The sequence below is a fragment of the Falco biarmicus genome, chromosome 1 (assembly GCF_023638135.1).
Source record: "Falco biarmicus isolate bFalBia1 chromosome 1, bFalBia1.pri, whole genome shotgun sequence".
NCBI lineage: Eukaryota > Metazoa > Chordata > Aves > Falconiformes > Falconidae > Falco > Falco biarmicus.
Genome location: NC_079288.1, coordinates 19,132,346 through 19,156,252, shown reverse-complemented (window position 1 = coordinate 19,156,252; position 23,907 = coordinate 19,132,346). Strand labels below are relative to the sequence as shown.

Below are 23,907 nucleotides of genomic sequence, written 5' to 3'. Positions count from 1 at the left end.
AAAGATAAACACGTGTACTAATGACACCTACTCAACTGGAAAAAAGGTACCACTGGGGCATGACTGCCCCTAGGATCAGACGCCAGAGCTAGAAGCCAAACGACAGCTTTGTCTAGGGTTTATTTCCAACTATTAACTAAAACTTTCAGAGAAGCTGGTGCTTAAAAAACAGTACAGCATGACAGCAACTGCTTCGGGTCTGAGACTTCATAGGAGCAAGACAGACACTTGTCTGGAGGGTCTCAGCCATCCCCACTCCAGGGGACTCTGAGAGAAAAGGACAAAGCTGTAGGATTTGTGATTCTGCAAGTTTTGCTAGAGTATGGTTTGGTTGCATTAATTTAAGCAATGTCATCTTATATAGCCAAGAGCACATCTCTGGTAATGGTTCCTCACAGCTGTAAAGAAAAATGCAGTGCCAGCTAGCTGCAGTGCCAAAAAAAAAAATACCATTTTGTTAGGCAGAAATGAAGTCAGTTGCAAGAAGCAATGGAAAAATCAGGACATTAGAGAAATGGAGGGTAACTCAATCTTTCCAGAGGTCAAGAGACTGGCAAGAACCTCATATTTAATAGTAACACATACCACACATTCATAGACTGAAAAACAAACCCAGAACTTCTGTTCTATTCTGATTAATAACTTAAGGGCCTTACTCAAGCATAGAAGACTAAATGTTAAGATACTGTCCAGACAGATGGCAGATTTCTTACACGCAAACTAACATTACAAAGGCAAGCTCTTAAAAACTGCTAAAAACAAGTGCAGTGATTAACTACAAGCAATACTCTTAAAGCAGCTACTCATAACATATGGATAATAGATTTGTAAATTAATTAGTCCTGGATTAATACAATCATGTACTGTGTCTCCATATGCTAGGAGACCAAACGATAATAGAAATATCCCAGCTTTTTTCTTTCTGAACCTTTAGAAAACAGCAGCAGGAAATCCTCACGTAAGGTCATATATTGCAATCTGCACTAATAGAAGGTATTTGAACCTGGGTTTGTTGCCATAAAGATTGAAATACCAGCCTGAGACTGACACTGCCTTCAGGCTACATGTCAGATTAACATTTCAGTTCCCACCTCCGCTGGTATAGCATATGTTATTTTCATATTCTGCTTTTTAAAATCAGACTTCAGGAACAACCCTATTTCTTTGCCAAAGTTGCAACCTACTTTCAGCAGTTTATTGCCCCAACAACTCCATCTCTCAGCATGTAGGAGCAAGGAGCAGGCAGAAAGAAGGGGCATCCAGGGGATACATGGAGTTGAAGACAGCAGGTCACAAGACAGCCAACAAACTGCTCCTTGCTGGAAGCAGGTGCACTCTGCTGGGACAAATACATAAAGAATTTAAAGTGCACAAAATTGCAGTGATGACAGGTAGCAGGCTAAATCACTACCGTGCTGCAATAGAGCATGTGAGCAATAGCCATTAGTCACTGTATGACGAGATGTACATAAGTTTGTCTGGGGTCTCAGCTTCCCAGCCCAGTGCACAAAAATATACTTTGCTGCGTGGAAAAGGGCACTCACTGTCCGAGTTTTCAGTCAGCATTTCACTCCCCAGGAGGTCACAGGATTAGCAGGGCCGTGCCGCCTGCTGCAGAGCCGAGTGGTAAACAACACTGCATCTGCGCTCAGTACAGCCCGACCCCATTGGGCAGTAGGCTTGCATTTAACCTTTGAACACCACACGACTAATAAATGACAGTTACATGCATCATGCAAGCCACACCGTATTAAAAAAAAACCACAAAAACAAACCCAAAAACCAAACAACAAACCATCCGAAAACCTTTGCTACGACAATGATGACAAGGACTGCTGAGAATGCCTAGCCAGGCACTTTGGGAGGAGGGAACTGAGGGAATGCCCACCAGAGCTGCCTCTGGAGTGAAGTTTAAGGGAGTGGAGGGAGAACATGCATGCACAGTTCTCTTGTATTGACTTGTAGTGTTCTGCCTGGCAGACAAGGCTGAAAATACATCGTTTATTCATACAGTCATCATCTCCCGCAGTGTCTGTATCCCAAAGCTATACGGTTACAGTAGCTCGCACCAGTAACTTCAGCTGCCTTAACTTTCCTCGAGCTTTTTAACATGTTTTGATCTTACAGTGATGTAAATAAGAGTAATTCTGTGTCCTGCACGGGGCCAGCAGCTTACAAATGTGATTTTACAGCTCAGTACATAGGTCACATAGTAAAAATGCATGAAGCACTCTAGTCTAGTTTTGCATTAGCAGATACAGATTTGACACTTGCAGAAAGCATGCTTACAGCTGGACACGCAGTCCTGTCAGTGCACATAGTCCACATGCAAAGAGAGCATTAATCAAGCTAATGTTCCCATCCAAGATCAACAGCTTAAGGCTGAATTGCTGCTTTTTGTAAGACCACACAAAGGTGTGGGTGTCACCATAATCCACCCACGCCTATCCCACAGAGGTTTGCAGAGTGTCTGCTCGCATGCTAAGATGATTAAATCTGAAACATGGATTGTCTTATTAAGCATGTTCATTTCTTAGCCTACACTGGGGTCCGGTGACCTCTCTTCATTTTAGAATATGTCTGCCAGCAAGACTTTCTCTGTCCTCTCAGTTCTCTCCTTTTTAAGAGCCTTAATGAGGGTGATATATTGCCATGGCCTCTCTAGAAATTAATTCCAGTGGGCATGAAGGTTGGCTATTAAGTCCATTCAGACTGAAGTTCAGGTACTCTCTGCAAAAGCAAGGCATGTTCTTTTCTTCCTCGAAACAACAGGGTAAACCTGTGGACAGTACAACTGTAGTGTTAGTCATGTTCAAGGTAAAGGGAGCAGTAGGATGCTAGGCGTAGGAATTCTGGCCTCTATCTATTAGTATCAGTGTAAGAGGTAAGGCAATGCAGAACCTGGACCCATGTTTTCAGGGGAGAATGAAAAAGTTGTGAAGCTGCTGCATTTGGCAAACAAACCTCCCCCTCACCACCATCACATCCTCTCCCAACAGAGCGATGAGCCACGGCAGTGCCTGCTCAGCCACCTCTAGTGTGCATATGGAAAGTTTGTTCTTTGCTGCTGAGCAGCTGTTTCCGGTGTCATTTATGAAAGTTAACAGAATTTTGAAAACAACATGTCGCTACCACAGCCAAACACTGGAGTCTTGCACCCGCACCACTGCAGAGAGAGGTAGCAAGTTCATTTCCGTATGCAGAGGTGGGGCCAAGTGCTTTGTTTTTCTCACCAGCAGCTATACTCAATCTTTCCCCACTGTCAGTCCCCTCCACTCAATCCCCCCAGCTGTCTCAGCATCAGGTCTGATAGGGAAAAAGGGTCCTAAGGGGTAGCTTTGAAGAATATGATGCCACACCTCAGTTGTTTGAGGGTCAAAGGATCTGATGCCTCTGCCTTTTTGGTGGGACATCATTTAATTCAGCCTGTTGCTATGAGGACATGTGGCTTTCAGCAAGGAAGAGTCTACAAATGAGTCTGACTGGATTAAGAGTCCAAACAGATGACCTATCTGCAGAGAGCCTCGAACTAGTGCAGCAAACCTGTAAACAGGTAGAGAACGATCCACTGAGAGCAGCACCTCTTGCGCCTGTCTCCTACTGCTGCCTCCCCACCTTGGAGGGAAAACTCGATCTGTTAGAAGTCTTCTGGCAGTTTTTAGCATGGGAGACAAAGCTTACTGCGTACTGGATCATAAAATCGTTTAGGTTGCAAAAGACTAAGATCATCATGTCCAACTGTTAACCCAGCACTGCCAAGTTCACCACTAAACCACGTCCCCAGGCATCACAGCTACACGCTCTTAAACAGCTCCTGGGCAGCCTGTTCCAGTGTTTGATAACCCTTTCAGTGAAGAAATTTTTCCTAATATTCAAGTCCAATTTTTATTAGGAAAATGTGAAGCCACTTCAGTAGCAGCAATCATAAACAAGCCAATGCATGCAGGGCAGAATGAGATACAGTGAAGAAACAAAGCCTTCCCAGTGAGTAAGAGGCATACCACCCACCAAGGCAGTGCTTACATACACCAGCTTTATTACATACAGTAAAGGAAATTTAACAAAGTAATTATCAAGGAGCCCATATCTAGTTTTAAAAATAAAGAAAGGAAAAAAAAAAAAAAGAAGGGGGAGGCAGGAACAGGGAAAGCACGCAAAACTATACTTGAATCCTGTAGAACCAGTCAGAACAGGAAGCCACATTCTAAATTTGGTTATTTAAGCTGTCTAAGAGTATTTCTGTTTCCACTTCTTGAGCAAAGAAATCAGACAGATGCAGGGATAGGGTGATAAGCATCACAGAAAGAACAAAACCCTGCTTTAAAAGCCCGTTTGGTCAGTTGCCCATCATGATCAATGATTAGGCTTCTTAGTTGCAAACTCAACACCTATTTTGCAATATTATCACTTCATTAAACCCTTCCCTCACAAATCCCACACCCAAGCACTGTATAGTTTACTTATCGTTAAATCTTAGAGGGTCTGACACAAAGAAGCCAATGCTCAATTACACTCGTTTGAGAGAGGCAGAAGCAAAGAGGACTGAAGGGACCCCAGCAGTGCCACCAGGCAGCAGGGCTAGGAAAAGGGGCACAAGCAGCAACATCTATCACTCTGGTCTCTCAACAAGCAACACTAATGTCGGACAAGGGTAACATGCCAAGACACAACTTTTGCTGAAACACCTTTTCCCACAGCCAGCTTCTCCACCTGCTTTCTGAAGAGCTGCCGTCCACGTGCATTCAAACAGTTCAAGACCAGCTTTGAATGCAAAACTGACAACGCATCCTATTTGCACAGCAAAACGCTCTCCATGCAAACGTCTACATTGCTACTAAAAAAATTAATCCAGACCCTTGCAAGCTGTTACAGGACTGTTCTAAGTCCAGCAATGAAGAAACATGCCTGAATGACATGTCTGAGATCATAAAGCAAGTAATGTGTTATTTCAGTGACCTATGGAAAAGAAAGATCTAAATCCTCTGAACTATCAAAAACACACCCCTAATTTTATAAAGGAATAGTTTGGATGCAAAGATACCAAAAAGCTGAATGGCAACAAGTCTAGAAACGCTGGCCCGGATTATCAAAATATATTTGAGTGCCTGAAATCCACAAAAAGCTGAAAACTGAGGATTTATACTTAACTTTGAAGTCTTGTGAAGGTGCCCTACCCAGGAAAGAAACCATAACAACTGTTTTGGAGTTTGCTTTCTATTTACAACAGGAATTTTTCCTTAACTTAGATTCCTCTAGCTTAGAGCACCTGGTTCATGCTCAGCAGGAGACACAAGCACGTATGGAATCCTTACAGCACCTCCTGGTCAGCCCCTCCTTCACTAGCTTCTGAAGAAGCAGCACAAGTGCATGGGGGCAGCTGTTCTGGGCTTGCTCCATGCCAAACAGACCCTTTTGGTAGCTGAAGGATCTGACCCACCTTCATTCCTTTCACTTCCCAGTTTGTCTTTGCTTTGTTCCTCATTCTCCTCTGTTCACACCTTAGAATGACAAGTCAAAAAACCCTTTTCCTAAGCATTCCTATTTTGAGCGAGCTCCCTGCTACAGCATCGTATGCTGACCTGGTAATTTCATAATGCAACAATATTAAGCCTGCTTGATCCTTCAGCCTGAAGATCACACCTGAACTCATCTTACACATTATTGTGATCCACAGGTATGTAATCAGACTGGACTGAACATGTTGCAACCGCAGCCTTAGACCTTGCAGTGAACTAGCCCTGCAGATACCTGTTAGTAATCTAACAAAACCAAGTTTTACTACAAGTGCTATACCTTTGCTCAGGGTTTGGTGATAAAACACCTGGTATTCAAAACTGAAGACCACAGACCTACTTTAACGAATCATGACGCGTGGCCCACAAAACTTTTTCTGGTGGCAGCAGAGCTAGCAGATTAACAGAACCCCTCTTTATCTCGGTATTACATTCTCCACAAGCAGCTGTAGTAAATGCCACAGAGAGGCTAAGCTGTCACTGAAAGGAAAGACAGAAAGATGGATTCAGGAAACACATTCTAAAGATAAGGTTCATACTACAAGAGCTTAGTAATCTCCGGCACGGATAAACACAAGCTTTCCTGTACACCACACACACAGTAACCTCTTACTCAAGAACTGGAGTTACCAAACTGTCTTGCACATCCATTAGAAGATCCAGCTACTGTTCAAGTACCAGCAAACAAAGGAAGCACAAGGAAGGTTTAAGCTGCTAGAACTCACAGTACATAGTTTTTGGAAGTCTCTCTCTTAACACCAGACAGGCTTTAAGGATAACCACAAGTGTCAGGAGCTTGCCCCAGGAGCACCAAATGGTGGTGATACACATCTCCAAAAGTCACAACAGACACAGGAGGCTGCAGACTGACACATCTCAGTGTGGACTGTAAATAAGTCTTCTGAAATGCAGTCAATTTGGTATCACAGATTCTCTCTCCCAGGAACTAGCATACATCTGCCGTAACCCTCAGGTAGAGAGAAGCTTACAACGGGTCTCAGTTTAAAAATCAAACAAGTTGGCTTACAATTTATTGAGCTGTTGCCCTATACAAGGAAACACATGCACCAATTCCACTTACTATTTGAAAAACAGCTTTTATTCTGCTACAGACCATAAGCTCCTGCATCAGACTGTGGTCTTCCGCTCCTAAAACAAAGGAATTTCTTCACAGCTTGAAACCTTGAGGCATCTTGGCACATCCAACTGTTATCATGGCAATAATCTGATTTGCTTTCCTTCCCAGTTCACTCCTGGAAGGAACTACTTTGACTAAAAAAAACAAACCAGAAGGTAAGCATATTTAGGCTGCAAATGGTGTTGGGTATTATTTTTTTTTCTTTTTTTACCCTTCTGCCTGCACCTGAAGAGGCGGGGACAAGCACTTTTTGAGAACATTTTCAGGTAACAAACCCCAGATCTCAAACAGGACCTAATCACTTTCTATAGCACTTAAAGGGCATGACAGGCTCCTCAGCTTTACCTAAGCAAATGGACTTCAGTCTGACCAAGCACCAGGCCATAAAAAGTTCAAGGAATTCCTCTGAAGTCCCCAGCAGCCTTGCTAGGCAATACAGCTTACCCAATTTTATAAGCAGCAGTTACTGTGCAGCCTCAAACATTGCATTTCAGCAACCAGAGCTGTTTCAAGGCACACAGAAGTGGTAAATTCACAGATAGTGTGGAAATAGAGGCAGCATATAAAACAAACCCAAAAAGCAATCAGCAGATCCTGACAGCAAATCCAACGCAGGCTGCAGCACTGCTGCTGCCCCGGGCCCTGGAGATGTCATTTGTCAGCAGAACAAAGATGCTGAATTCTTGCAACCTTGGCACAGAGCACACAAAACCTGAATGTCAACAGGTCAGCTGGTGTAAAAAACTCAAAGCTCAATACAAGTGTATTTTAGGTTTTAACATCAGGATAATGCAAAGAGATTGTTAACATAGATAGTCTATTACGAGTGTATTTAGCATGGCAGCAGCACGTCTGGGGACAGAAGGAGAGATGCACAGGCCAGCTAGCTGCACAGCCTCCAGACAGCCTAATAAAAATGTCTAGAAGGTAGCAATGAAGGCAATAGATGTAATAAATAGATTGTTTAGGACATCCTCTTACACAGTACTGTCTTAGTCCCATCAGGCAAGAGTGAGGTCTGGCTCAAGGAGGGACTCCAGAGCAAGCACCTGAACCCACGTCAGGGGCTTGGGGATCTTACCCATAAGCTACAAGTAGGTCACAGCTAGTGCAGGGCCATAGCTTCCCTGCCCGGCTTCCCATAGAGCAGGGCTTGGGTGTGAGAAAAAAAATTTCCAGAATGCAATCTGGTTTTCACCTATTTGCTCAGCTTCAGTATTAATTTGCTATGGTTTTTAGTAATGGATAGAAATCTGTATAAAAATTAGATCCGTGTTCACTATGCTCAAGTACTTTCCTCAAGTAGGAAATAAACCATTCCTCCTTGCATCAGTACAAATGAGTTTGCCAGAAAATACTGTTCGAAGCATGTTCCAAGGATAATTACAGAGCACACATGAACTCTCTTTCTGGGTATCTAATAGCTTTTTCCATCTTTTGGAGAAAAGGTTTTGATGGATTCTGCTAATTCACAAAGCAGAAAACTCCTCATTCCGTGATGATGCTGGCAGAAGCGGTCTTGGGGCAAGTGCAGACTTGACATGTCATTTAACTGCTCTATAGAGCAGGTTTAAGTTTAAACAATATTTTCACACTCTTCCTCTCCCTTGTCTGCAAAACTTGAGTCCATGCAATCACAGTCCTCTGTGGTGTTAGATCTCAAACAGCACAAACAGGTCAGCAACGAGACAGATGATTCGTTTTAGGTACGATGACCTTGATATACATACCTACAAGTTTAAGCTCCTGTTTGAAAGTAATTTCCGTGCCTCTTTGGAAGACATTTTAGACTGGTTGCTTTTCATAGCCTCTGCTCAACAAGCACTAGTCACTCCTGTCCTACTGCAGTCTTTGCTGCATGTTCACCTCAATATATATATCCCCTACCTCATCAGTGAGAAGAGATAAAACAGCAAGAACCTAACACAAGAAGCTATGTAGAAATCACCAGCCACAGGACGAGCAAAGCTGTTGAGCTGGATTAAGTGGAACATTTGTCTCTTGAGACAGCAGTCCCTAGGCTGTGCAGAGGCATGGGGACTCAGGATGATGGAAGTGAAAGCTGTACTCAATGATCTTCAAGACTGACCACTGCAAAAATCTTCTGACACGAAACATACCTATGTGCACATATGTGCATATGCTTAGGTCTTAAGCTAATTCCCTTGCAAGCATTAACATCTCTATGCACTAACATCCTATTTAATAAACATTGAAAAGTTATTTTATTAACCCAAACATGCTTTTAATACTACCAGTCATACTCCTGCATTCAGTGTCCAGTTAACAGCACAAGTTTGGGCATGCTTATTGCCAATCATCTGAACAAATTTTACACGAGTGCAAAAGACAAAAGGACTCCTCATCAAAAGAATATTACAAATGGCAAAAACCTCACCCCAAACACTGACCATAGCTATAGCCAGTTCACCCAAATTATGCATCAGGGGAGCTTTGCCAGCCTGGCCTTGCCCAGGCAGGCAGCTAGGAATGTCAGGCTGCTGCAGAGCACTACTTTGGTGACATGGCAGCTGATAACGTACCTTTCTTTTAAAGCCAAACTCAGTCCATTGCCTTTTTACTGTCTGTTTTTTTAATAGCTACTACTTGCTATGTTCTCTTGAAAACTGGGGATTAGATAGACTCAAGAGCTGTTTATAGACATCTGCTGCTCCTCCACAGCAGGACTCCAGGTTGACTACTTACCACATTTGACTGTATTATTTTTATCCTACTGTATTCAGACACATTCGACACCCACCCCCTTGTTTTCCCTAAGAAGGATCATGGTTTCAATTAGCTTTCTGACCCCAGTAACAGGAGGTACAGAGTTCAGATCACCACATCAACAGCAGGTTGTCATTTCCTACCCCAGGACGTTATTTCAAATATATTTTAAAATGTTCATTTCAAACCTAACCTACAATTGTTGCTAAGTGCCCACAACAATTAAATACCTCCCATCCCCTCCAATACATTATGTATACTGAGACCAAGTCATGAGTTGATCTTGTGACTGCTGGAAGGCTAAGAGTGAAATTAAAAATCGGGGTTTAGCTGAGTTCAATTTCTGCCTTTGGGAATTGTGCTTTCCAGCTTTCCTCTCAGCCATGAAAGCTGTAAAATGAAGAGACAGCAATTCTTAAATCATCATTTAAAGGTAGAAGACTAAATAAAACAGACCAGTCACTTTGCCCAGGCCACACAGTCACAGGACTACACTGAAATCATGGGAACATGCAACCAGGACAGCTTTTACTTTTGAAGATTCATCCAAGTTGACCCAAAACCCAAAGCCCAAGTCTTGTTTAAGCCTTTCAAATACTAGAAATTACGGCTTCTGTTCTTACCTACTCACACAAAAAACATTAAGCAAAGAACTGTAACAGCCTAAGAGCTCATAAAGAAACTATTTCACCTTCGCTTCCCCTTTACTCCCTCTGGAGGGAATCTTACGTCTTTCATAAAATTGGACTGCAACATTTTAAGCCAAGGAAGTGATCCTGCTGCTGGAGAAGTTACCTGGTATATGTAAGTTTTGCTTTTATTAAGTTTAGCTGAAGTAATTCTTTTGATGGCTTAGAGGGTAGGAGACAAATCTCACCAGACTTCAAGAAGGCTACCCTTAAGACTATGACTGCATTATAAAATCACCATTAATACTTGTCACCATTCAATCAGCTGAATTCCAAGTTTGTTTGGTTTTTAGGGATAAGCATTTATGAAAAAAGGTTCTTCCTGAAGCAACTGAAATCAGCATTTACAAAAGTTGAACATCTCCATGCAAAACAATCACAACTAAAAAAAAAATCCTTGCAATTTCTCAGCGTTCTCCTAACTTTGGAGTAGGTATTTAACCCCTGCATCAGTAGCAAATATCTATGCATCCACTGAACACACTATTTTAAGCAGCATGCACCCTTATGGCACAGGACCACCCTGTACTCCAGCTTCCAGAAGTACAACTTTTCACAAATCCCAAGAAAAATACTGTTAGAGGATGACTATCACTGCTGAAGGCTCTCCTGTTATACTCTGCTAACTAGAGTAATCCAATGCAGCTCTTGGTGGCAACAGAGGCTTTTTAACCAGAGAACAAGAGTTTGTTTAGTATGGTTATTCCTCTCAGACTATTCTGATGAGGGACCAAATCCTGAGAAACAACATACGACATTAGAGGGAGCTAAGGAACAACACAACCAGGATTTGTTCCTAAAGATATAAGCAAAGTCTCCACACGCACAGAGAAGCTGAGTATCACCATCTTATTCAGAGCATGTCCACAGGCAAGACACCCCTTCCCAGATGCAGACAACAGTCTGAAGAATATACTCGCTGACATCTTTGCAAACTGTTCCCCATATGTATTTTTTAGTGTGCAATCTGACTTCTCCCATTTCCTGCTGCAGCAACTCCTTTACTGGGAACATTATTTAGGCCACAGTTAAATATATTTTTCAGTAAGGCACACACAAGACAGTTGTGCAACATTAAGGACAGGCAGAGTGTGATGCGTGTTTGCAGAACATGCCAGAACAACAACAAAACCCCCTGTGGCACATTTTACACAGAGGCATCCTTGAGGACTCTTGCAAGCCTCAAGTGACAGTCTTACCTTCTGGGCTGGGACCGGCATTCTTCTTCCCCGCTGTCTGCCTCCTGTGTATATAGGAAAGGAGAAAAAAGTTAATATGCTTTAATATATGCAGAATCCAACAACTTGCATGTCTCTGGTTTGATTGTAGAAGGCAAAAGAAACTCTCAGTGCTTCTGCATGTAGCTGTCACGATAGAGGAACTCACTTTCGGCTCAGCTGTCACTTCATGTTCTCACAAAACCCTCTGAAAAACTCACCATCACAAGAATTTTTGCCACTGCAGGATTTAGCATGCTTTTGTATGGAATTCCAGTGACCCCTGCCAAACCAGGTAGGCCAAGAGCCAAACACATAGTTTACTTCTTGGGCAAAAATCTCTGGGTTTTTTATCACCTTGATGTAGATCATATTAATTCATAGTCCAGTGTCAGCAATCAAGTGTAAGAATCCACAAAACCAGCAAGTAATAAACCTGCCAAATAGGACTGGGTGAGTGAAGATAGACTGGAAAGTAGAAATATGACATACTACACTGCTTTAGATGCAAAATTAACATGCACAATCTCTAATGTGCTGTGGAATTTTACTAGGTCTACCTGCTAAAGCCCAAAGTAATACCTCAGTAGAGATCTCAGCAATTACTTCTGCTTCACGGTACATTTACATGTGCATTGCCAGGCACTGGCTGGAGATAGGGTATAGGATCTGTTTTATCAGTGAAAACTTACTACATTTGTATACGTCTGCAGGAGCAAACACATTTTAAAACATATCAAGTGTTCAATCAGGACAGGGCCATCCCAAGAAAACCAGAATTCAGCACAAGGCGACAAAGGAAGCAAAAAGTTAACTTTATTCCTAGCTTGCTTTAGGCTTCCCTCCTGCAGAACTCCTCCCCAGCAAGCGCCCACATTTGCTGGCAGCATACGGTCCGTGGAGCTGCGCAGAACTGACCCACACTAAGAGGAAGGCGTCAGCATGGCACCATGTATTTTGGTCATTTTTTCAAGCCATGAACCAGCACACAGGTGGTTGCAAGAGACCTGCGCCACTATGGCAACAAGGGTGCTAATGTTTTACTAATGAAGTCATGCAGTGGGCACTTAATTCTCTGTTCATTTTTTTTTTTCCTAACTGGTTACAGAGCTCTTTTCTATCTTCCCATCTTCTTTCTATCAAGCTCCAGCACAGATATTCCATTTCTCTCCTTTTTCTATCACTCACCCCATCACCAAGATGAACACATCCTCTTATGAGCAAGGATGCTGGCACATGTAACATCACAGCAATAGTAGAGTGAACTGTCATGTTCACTGCATTACTTCTGTGAACTCACGGGTCACTTTATAATGCTCCTGAAGGCAAACACAAAATGAAGTACTACTTCTATGCTTCTTAAGCAGGAAAGCTGGGATTAAGAAAGTCCAGTTAGTCTTCCGCAAACACCTGCAGAAGAGTTGAAACCCTGAAGCCAAAATGTCAGCAGAGTGACTGTGTCTCTCACATGGATGAAGTTCAATTTATATGAATCCAGTGACGGTGCTCTCCTCCCCAGCACTGTCCCTGCTCAAACAATTCTGCAACAGCTCTGAGAACCTCCTCCCATGAACAACCCCAGGGGAGACAGTACAGGAACTCCAAGAAAGAAAACTATCCTTTTCTTCCTCTTCAGTTTGCTTCAGGAAAGCAGTTTGGAAGATGCTCTATCATGCATACACTGCTTTCTGTTTTACATACCATGGCACACAGACAGAAACTAAGGAAAGGTGTGTAAGAGGTTTCATGGGCTAGGGGAAGGCTGGGGAACAAGATAAATGTTAATTCCAAATGGAGTCGGTGGAAAAAAGGAAATGAGAAACTACATGTCCTGGGGCCTCTGGTTCAGCCCAACCAAAGAAGACATGTACCTGCGTGCCGCCCAGGGCAGGAGGCAAAGGGAAGCAACAGGAGAGGGAAAGGTTCTGGAGTAAAGTCATTTACAAACCCTACAGAAACTAGCACACGTAAGCATCAAGCTCAGAAAAGGGGAGGAGTGGAAAGTTTCCGTAAGGTAACCATATAAACCATGTTTTTTCGTGACAATCTTTTGAACTACATTCTTTGTATTTATTGTATGCAAAGATCATACTAAGTTTAGTTTTTTAATACAGAATTAAATACAGATACTCCTGCTGGATATTCTGCTTCTCTCTTACTTAAATGATCTGAATCTGTGAGATATAAGAATAACTAGAAAATGCACGCTTACTACTGGTCTTCTATTTCTAAGAACAGAACACCACTATGAAGTAGTTCACTTGAAGCCACCTGCAACCACAAATTCAAGCTAAAACCTGCAAACCATCTACAACAAGCAAGAGCTGGCAGGAATACCTTCTACTCATCATACTTTAGAATTAGCTCAGCAACTCGATAAGGAAGCTAGCATGCCCGACCTCTCCAAAACAAGAACACCAGTGAACTCCACAGTCAACAGAAAACAAGCTGCAGTATCATTCAGAAGGGTGCAAATACACAGATGAAGAGCAGCCATCAGAGGAGCAGCAGCATAGCTCTTTCAGATCAGGGAGCCAAGCCCTTGTTCCCAAGATGAAGTTTCAGCTGCCTTCACTGTCTGGCAGGACACTCCAGGACACTTTCTGGGATACAGACCCAAGACTGGCCTTGCTAAGTAGGAATCCACTGGTATAGAATCACTTTCCATTACTCAAGCTTTTGCAATAACCATGCTGGCTCAGGACCTATCTAAGCCAGACTGTTTGCTGTCCACAGCTCCAGATACTGGACAGCTGTCCTGGTCATTTGTGCTCCCCACACAGCCAAAGTCAACGCATATTTTGACTGTCTTGCTTAATACCTCAGGGGCAATAACTATTCAATGGATTGCGCTGCTCATTCTGCATTCTGGTCTATTTTGGCTTGACAGGTGGTAGCAGCAGCATTTTAAGTTTGCAGAAGCAAGACATCGAGTACTTCCAAGCAGTTCACTAGTGCTTAACTGTCTTGCATGCACAAAAGCAGTACCTGCATTTCTAGAGCACGCAAAGAAAGTCTGCTTCAGTCCTACCTACTTCTCATACCTCCTTGCCTTGCTCCTCTTCCCCTAAATTTGTAATCCTAATTACTAGCACTTCCCAGGAGAGTATGTATATTCATTTCTCATCCCAGTACTGGGAAATGCAGGCAATTCCCTGTGGGTTGGAGTAGAAGATACTGTGGTGAAAAGGATAGCTCTGATCCCCAAGATCACACAGTGCTCCTCCTAGCAAGGCAGCCAGTGTCACCATAGAAGCCACACAGGCCACCTCCTCAGTGCCACACAGCAGTTCTGACAAACAGGTATAGCACACAGAGTTAAACTCACCTCGGGCTGTGCCAGTGTGCACAACTGTCTATTGCCCCTGTGTTTGAAAACACCGGTCCCTCTGGGTTATCCTGAGCAGATGCACTAGCTTCTAGAGATCTGCCTACAGAAACAGAGGGATGCAGCATGTTCTTTACACCACTAGGTGCTAAGAGTTGAGGACAACTCACAAGACATCTCAATGGGTTCTCCTTAACTGACTCTCACATTAGAAATTCTTGTAGCAGAAGTAACCAAAAAAAACCCCTCAAAATGCCCCAAACCCAAATAAAACATGGACACAAGATTTGAAGAATGAGGATTCAGATCTGGAAAGTATGAAGTTTCAGTCATTCAAGTGTCATCCACCCTGTTAAACTTAGAAAGATACTAGCCATACACACGTTACCATCACTGGCTTTGCCCAATCCCCAAGCCCTCTACTCTGGGTTGCTTGATCTGATGTAATGGCCTCACAGCATTATGATGGTGGTGTTAAATAGGGATGACAAACTCAAGCATAACAAAGATACTAAGAACCACACCACCTTTCATTCACAATGCTTCATCACCTTAAGGACGTGGTGTGCTAAATGTCCAAAACAAGATCAGCAAGACAAGAAACTGGAAACCAGCATCAGCTCTGCAGTTAGACTCCTTTGAACAAATTTATTATTTATTTCAAGTCCTGTTGAAAACACCATTAGCTGTTGTGGGTGTGTTTGTTATTGACAGAACTTCCCAGATCCTGCCAGAGCACAAGCTGCGATGAGTTCCCTGTGGGTTGACAAAAAAGTTGATTGGGGGGGGACGGACACAAAAGGAAGAGGTCAGAGGGGAGGGGAAGAGGTTTAATTACACGTAGGGCAGCTAAAGACACGATGGGGTTTTTCAATAATACATAATAGATCAAAAGCATATATTTAGTTTTGAGAACAAGTTCCTCAAACCACAGTAAGGTAAAACAACTGAAAGAGCACTTGAACTACTGTGAAAATGTTTGCTATGCAAACATTTTTAGTATTATAATGAATGGCCATTTCCACATGCCAAAAAACCCCTTGTCACAGCAACTGGCAAGTCTGCTATGGCATAGTCAAAAGTCCCACAAATGACAGCAGAAGAAATATGCAGATCATTATCTTAGCTCCACTCAAAATTCAGCCCTCAGGAGCTCAGTGTGGAGGAGGCTAGACATGGCCCAATCAATTACCATCTGTCTCTGCTGAAGCTCTTACAAGATCTCTTTAATATCAGACATAAATGTAGCAGATTTGTGTGAGAAGCACATCTATTCATATTATAGCTGACTGTCTACAAAAACAGAACTGTAGACAAGTGCGATTTGAGCAAGAGACCCATTGGCAGTACCTGGAATCCTATCTGGAACAAAACTCGGCTTCACTAATGTCCTCCTTGTCCCACCAGCAATTCTACCAGCCTGCAGCCTACTCCCTCCCTGTATGTCATGTTTTAGCCTGGTATTGCCAAGAGCGGTCAGATTCAGGTATCTGAATCATCTTCACTGCATCAACTGTCTCCTTTGCAAACACATCCATACCTTCTCATGGACAGAGAGCATCCAGTACGAAAGAAGATACATCCAACACTCCCAGATTTCACATACCCACCACTACTATTTCTCCTCTTCCATGAGTCCGTGCTACCATGCAGTGTATTCCATACCTGTCCTATAGTTCTCTGCGCTGTGTTCTGGTCACTATGTAATTCTAAAGATGCAAAACATCACAAAAACCTTAGTAACTGTCCACCAAACCAAGCTGCAATGACAAGTCACCCCACTAGAGGGGAGGGCAGGACAGAGAAGACGTGCCCAATGCATGGTCAAGTGCAAGCTTCAGTGAAGGAAATACTCCAATACTGACACGACTACTAAAGCAAGCACCTTCCAATTTTCTTGCCATTTTCAGTGCATTTCCAAAGAGGAGGAAGCACTGCTGCCAGTGCAACAACGATCAGCTAAAATGTGGATCAAAGCAGTCCTTTCTGAGGACGTCTCTGAGAAGACAGTTTACACTTTGAGAAGGAACGTGCTTGGACAGCATCCTTGGACACTGAAACCACCCATTTGGAGGTATGACCTGTGACAGTGCCCCACTTCAGCTTTGAAAGCTGCCATCGCAAAGGTGGTAGCAAGAACCTTGGATCTTGCCCCAGCCCCAGGTCTCTGTGCCCTGCAGCACCCGTGCTGTAATCACAGCAATAGGTGCAAGAGACAGCAGCTTCCATATACGCTACTTGGAGATTCCTGATGCTGGATTGCTCCAGCCTCCTCCACCAGCTTGCAAGGAGGAAGCACTGATGAGCTCCAGAAGGAGTCATGCCCTGCTTTCCTTGACCAGAAACAGAGGCCTCAGGGGAAATGGAAGGAATGAGTCGCATAGCTCTAAACTAGGCCACGATATTAAATGCAGTTTAAAGTGAAAGATGAAAAATTCCATCTCTGCTCCTTTCAGGCCATGTAGGACAGAATATGCAAAACATTAATCCTGTTTGTGCTTTGATCCGCTGCCAACTATCTGTCATCAAAAGGGCAAGGGAGAGGAGAGAAATTTTTGAGTGCTATTCTGTTCTATACAATGGGTGTCACTTCGTGTCATGCAAACAATTCTGCTCTTATAAATCTCCTTTTTGCAGACTGATGTAATGATAAACAAGATTCAATCTGCATTCTTATGTACAGGGACTAGAGCTGTTTGTCTGTATTTAACATGAGGAACATCACAGCAAGTTCTTTTTCCTGTAAGAGATATGACTGTTAGCGTAAGTCATGCATCTAATATTCACTACATTTCTATTAACCAAGGCACATTTCACACAGACTAAACTCTAAAAATACACCTTTCAAATATTAAGCAGTTATTAAATTGGAATCTCTTTTGCTACATATGGTTTTATGCCAACATAGCTGCCTGTATAGTCAATGCCTGGGAAGTGTTTTTATCAGAAGTGTGAGTGATCACAGCCATCAGTATCAGGAGAGCACCAACGACTTAGTTTTCACCCCGTAAGTCAACATTTTGCTCACAGGTGTGACGTGCACACATTACAGAACTCTCCCCCTTCTCCATTTTCTAAATCTTGGCTAGGCATTGCTTTTTGGATGGGCAACTTCATTATTTTCATTGTTTGGTATGCTTTCCCGTGACAGGAATCCTTTGTCCAGCAACAAACACCAACAGTGAGTGATCCCAAATTCCTCACAGGAAGGCTGAACCAAGAGATGGATGTGAAAACACTCATCTCTTGAAACTATTAATTTTCAAAGTTTTAAAAAACATCTTTATTAACAGGGGCAGCAAGGCCTTGTGCAAGAGTAGGAACACAGAAGCTATGTGAGGCAAAGAATTTGAAGTCTTTCAAGTGAAATGCAACTGGCAGCTGCTTCTTTATACAACAGAAAATTAGTTCCTATAGATCCCTCCAAACCCACAGCAAGATTTAGATGTAACCATGCCATCAGGGAGGCTTTTCACTTAACACTGTCAAGCCACCATCATGTGAACAACTCTGGACCCAGTCTCAAAGGAGGCACTACAAAGAAAAGGCTTGTAATTAAACGAGCAGTCTTCTAGTTCTCTGCCTGCCCTTTCCTTGGCTAGATCCCATCCAGTTGTTCAAACACACACGAAGCGCCTCTGAGCCGATCACGACCTTTGCTGGGAAGAAGGCAGCTGCTTTAGTCAAATCAGAGGCTGTGCATCCAGGCACCGACCCAGTGGTTAAACCATGCAAACACCCCTCTTCAGAGCATCCCCAGCCCTGTGGATCTTTGTTTGGGCTCTAGCTGTACCGTATGTGGCAAGCTCCTCGATACAGGACCTCTCCTTGTGTGTCAGCAAGTATTAAGCAAGTCAGTACAAAACCCACCCTCCCCCAACTGTTACATAATGCATGGATAACCCAGTCTGGTCGAGTATTGCAGAGAGGGTGCCATTACTGCAGCCACAGCCTTCCCTCTAATGCAATACAAGTCACCTAGAGATAAAAGCATCGACTGGATTTTCAGATTCCTTAGGGCTCAACTCAACTCCTGACACACACATGGTGATATTAGAGGTGCCCTCGGGTATCCAACATCTGCACAAGACTGGCATTAGATGATGCCCAAAGAAGCAACTGGATAGAGGTCCTTGAAGTCCAAGGGACCAGGGTCTGTGCACAGACATCACATAGAACTGGTGTTCAACACATTCCAAGATGAATTATTTGACAGATGCCTATTCAACAGCAGGCCCTGCACAAGGCTGGTCCTATCAATAATCTCAAATCATCTGCTGAAACAAAGCAAGACAAATGTTTGAGTCAGATTGCCAAATATCTATTACACATTTCTGTAGCAGAGAGACTTCCATGCAGTAGTCAGAGTTGTATCAATCTCTTAAATAAACTGTGTTAGCGAAAAGCCCACACATCCTGCATTTGCAGTAAGGCTGAAGTGCCAGTGACAACAACTCTGGTTGGTAAAAAGAAACAAGGGCTGACTTGAAAACCCAGATTGATAAAAGGTTTCCTTTTTTCTTGCAAGAAGCCCAAGACTACACATAAATTCACCAGATGAAGCTTCCAGGGCTGGAGGGGGGGTGCTGAACTGTAAAAGGTACCATATTTCCAGTAGCAGTTCGGTACTAAAAAGGGTGATTTGACCACAAAAAAACATGGGCAGCCAGAGTTTCTAAGTTCTACAGCTGCAACATGGAGAACAAAGACAACCAGAAACTTGCAGCAGTCTGAGTGAACTGATATATTCGGTATATTATGGAAATTATCAATCTGGTAGCAATGTGCAAGTATTCAATGTATAGAGGATAGGTCTCAATGCTGAATCGAAAACCAGTTCATTTCAGAATCCCTCCATCTCTGGAGATAGTTAACCTTAACCATTATTAAAAATTAGGAAACTAATTAATGAAGTCACCTGGTATGCTCTGGAGAGCTAGTCCATTGCTACTTTTTGAAATACTTACATTTGCCACACAAACACTTTTTAAAAAATAGAAGCTGGTACCAGAAAGCCTTTAAGTTTGACATAAAAATTCTTCAAAAAGTTAAGCTGAGCAAACTTGGCCACAAACAGGACAGGGGAGAACTGCGCTGTGTCTTGCATGTGCTTTTACCTCCCCAAAGCTATAGGAATAAGGGGTAAACAAGAAGCTTTCTACAACCATTTCTTTCACTCATCACTATTTGCCTAAAATGTTACGAATGAACACTGTTTTCATCCTCGTATTTCTTCTGTGGTAAAGGTTCCACACAAGCAGTAACTTTCTGCAGCCAAGTGTTCACTCAGAGGTTGGCATTCCTTCTGGATTGTTTTCTGTATCATTTGCTGTGTCAGTAATTGGTATATTTAGGTCAAAGACACTGCGCTCCTGCTCTGGAGAGAGAAAAAAAACAAGTTCCTTATCAAAGCTTTCATCTTCCTGCTGGAGCAGAGATTTATGCAAGCCTTGTTTAGATTAGGCCTCACTAAAAACTGCAGAAATAAAACTCAAACACTTGAAGACAAAAATTAGAAGGCTCCAACTGGTACAACAAGAGTCAGGATGAGAAATACAGTGTGACACAGCCTGCTACACTACACCACAAGAACAGATTAAAAAGGAGATTACTGTCAATTGAATTTCTGCAGTGAAATAAGATTGCCTGACGGGGAGTACAACAGCTTTTGCCTTAATCACAGAGATGCAGACAAGGGAAAAAAAACCCAAACCAACCCACAACACAAACATTGTAGATATATATTTACATTCAATATCCTTACACCAAAGGACTATTATATATAACTTCTCTCTACAACCATGTAGTAGCGTATAATTTCTAGACATTAAGAAAAAAAATAATCTATTGTCTCCCTGAATAGACCTTTCCTCTAACTTTTAGAAGGCCTTTCAACACTGCACAAGTATGAAAGAAAAGGCAGATATTTAACATAATTATGATGCTTTACATTTGATCCCTCCCAGAACCTTGAAGATATCTGCTTAATGTCCTTTTAGGCAAAACTAATGAAGATGCCCACTGGAAATCTTAAAATCCAGAAGCATTTTTTTCCCTACAACGATAGCAAATGCTTATGGTGATGGGACAAGTGGGAGAAAACTCACTTGCTGTATAAACATAGGCACTTTTAACTCCAGTTTTCATACTGGAAGCTGTTGCTGATGTCAGAGCTATAGTTTGACTAAGACTAAGTCAAGATATGCATGTGTACACTGGTGAATCTCAGGGCAGGGCTTCTACACAACGAACAGTCTGTGATTAAAATGAAATCCCAGCTCCACAATTTACCACAGTGAGCAGCCGTTCATTATCCATTCATGCAGGACGACACATTTACATGCATTAAATTGCCCCTATGCAATTATGAAGGATGGCCATCCACACCTTAGACCCTCTCCAGTCACCACCTGCTAATACACAGACCTTGCTCAACCTTCCAATGCACTCAAGAGCTTTCAGAAGCAGTGTGGCCATGTGCACCTCCTCACCCAGAGCGCCAACACCTTCACCTTAGAAGCTGGGCCTCTTTCCAGCTGGGAGAGTCTGCTCAACTGCTCCATTAAAAAAACCAAAAACAACAAAAAAATGAAACAAAACAAAACCCAACCAACCAAAAAACAAAACAGCTAGCGCTAAACAAGGTTGAAGGAGCCTGAAAAGCAAACTGGCTAATGAGCCATACGCAGAGAAGTTGGAGACCTGGAAGGGCAGCTGATAATCTTTTATCATTAATGAGCAACACTATTAGGCATTACAAGGCATAAGGTGCACAATGCCAGCTTCTGGTTTAAGTCAGTTTCCCATTGAAATGAACACACATTAAATGTGCTTTTAAGAGGGAAATATTTGGTTTTCACTCCTCATGCTGAAGGGCTATTTTAGGAGAAGGAAGGTGGAAGGAAGGGAGGTACACTGCGAAGGGAAGGGTCTTTGTCTTGCAATCAGCCATCTTCCTGTTAGCATCTAGTTTACCTTGGTGCACACTCACAGCAGCCTCATTTGTATCCCTGCTACAGTTATCTCCATTAAAACCCAGGGAGTTATTCTAGGGCTCTGTGCAGGCGCAGTTCCAGTTACAACTCCAGAGCTCTGACTTCTCCCAGAATGTACAGTAGGGTCACTGAAGCAATGCTGCTTCACCTGCAACTTACATGAAAAATATTATTCCCATAATAGGATAAGAATAGAGCTATCTGGATACCATTCCTATTCATGTCATAGCTGTGTCTAGAGAACAAAGCTGTGCCAGCACTGCTCTCCTGTTAAAAGTCTAATTCCTGGCCAGCAACAGCATAACCAGGCACAGGCTTTTCATATTGATAGCTTGCCTTAAACTACAGAGGAAAGCACATGCAGGCATTTATGAGACATATTTAAGGTGCATCTTCACCCCATACCGGCTCAGCAGTACGCTCTTAAAGCCGAGTGGCTGGCTGTAACACGCAAGCATCTCTCTCCCTGCCAGAACGTTAGAAGAGACTCTCACCCACTCAGCTCCTCTGAGATGCAATCCCTGCAAGCTCCTGTCAAATCTCCCCTTGACGTAACAAACATACGACACAGTGGATGAATTAGGAGCAGTGCAGAAATCCTCATGACCTACCTGAACTATAAGCACCAGCAGCCAGGCCTCTTAGGGCCCCTGGCCTATTGCATCAATAATTAAAACATGATTTTCTGGATGAAAAGAATTCTCAAAGTGGGAAGTTATTTAACACTTAAGAAGGTGAAATAAAGACTCTGAAAACAGCACAGATCAACACTCAATCTTTTCGAGTTCCATGATACTCAATCTCTAAAAAGCAATATGGAGAGGAAGTCATTAATATGTCAGATTCTTAACACTGCTTAACCTGAATCTGTGTTCAATGGTAAATTGTAAGTTGCAAATTGTTACCTAGCTTTTGTGAGGAAAACAAAACAAAACAAAAAAAAACCACCACAAAAAAAGGAGGTATCCAAGCAACTACATTGCACAGCATGCCTGGATGCAGCAGCATCTGCGTTGGCACTTGCAGGCTGCTATTGCGTAACCCTGGATTCAAGCAAGAGCACAGCCGGGGACTCTGCTCTATCGCAGCGACATATCTAGAACAGAAGTGGCTGGTAGAGGTTTAAGAACATGAGTTTAGACTCTGTGTGAGAGCAGGAACTGGCAGCAAAGTCTCTTTACCTCTAGCCTCCATTTGGGTAGGGAAAAAACTCACCAAGTGTTTCAGGCAAAACTTCAGAAGGAATTGCTGGGACAGCTTTCTGTACATGCAGGACACAAAGCAGAGTCTTTGGAGAGCCCATGGAAAGGAATGCCTGAAGATAGTCCCTGGCAAGACACCGCAGAGAATTACAAGGTATGAAGGTACTCGTTGTTCACATTCTCCACCCCCAGGGTGCAGAACACCCTCCCAGCTGCCCCGCGTCTGGCAGGGGACCACTGCTACTACAACTGAAACAAAACAGTTATAAACTACTCAGAATCACTTCTTTAAAAAATACACCCAGGTATTAGTCTCATGCTGTTGGAACCTAAGTCAACAAGCCGAGACATTTTCTTGCCTGATACCAGCTGGTTTATAGGCTCTTGCATGCTGTTTCTCCAGAGTAGCATTCTGCCCACACTCTTTCAGCACCGCATGCCTACAGCCAACTGGAGATACAAGGGCCTAAGCAGTTTCCAAGGGACAAAAAGCAAGGCAGCAAATACAATGGCACCTCCTCCAACAGGGGTTGAAGAAAAAAAGAAAAAAAAAAAGAGAAAGGAAAACAAAGCTGAAGAGTAGAACAGGGTTTTCTGGATGAGTCAAATATAAGCAGAACAAAGTTGCATAAGAGTGCCCCTTGACTTCTGTTATTTCTCCCAGTCAGCTCCTCCAAAAATCTATTTGTTATTGTTTATTTGGGTATCAGTCCAAATTGCTGTGGGAGGAGAGAAAAGGAAAAAAGGAAATGCTGTCAAGCTATTAATTCTAGTACTGTAGTCATCTAGCGCTCTCCATCTATTAACAAATCAGTGTCCTGTTTACTGCAACACTCTCTAGGGCCTGAAAGTTAAATACAAGAAAAACAGATCATTGTCTCTTGCAAAAGTGGCTCCAGTACTGCTTCTCCTCAGCCAGGATGAATTCAGCCTTTGCTTATTTACCCACTGCTCAGCCCAGAATGACAGTGTCACTTCATACCTCTCTCCAGAGAGAGCAGGTGACAGCAGGGGAAGCAGGCGCCTGGCAAGCAGCATGCAGCTGGGAGCATCACTCCTGAAACTTAAGCCTCTGCGAAACATTATATTGCAATAACG

At 42.9% G+C, this 23,907-nt stretch overlaps 1 protein-coding gene across 1 annotated transcript in view; it reads right to left on the bottom strand.

Annotated features, from left to right (window-relative positions):
* Positions 1–23,907, bottom strand: part of SSH2 (slingshot protein phosphatase 2) — a 103,677-nt gene that overhangs the window by 57,575 nt on the left and 22,195 nt on the right. Inside the window, 1 exon segment of the mRNA XM_056326348.1 lies at positions 11,267–11,310. Coding sequence (XP_056182323.1) covers positions 11,267–11,310 — 44 coding nt within the window.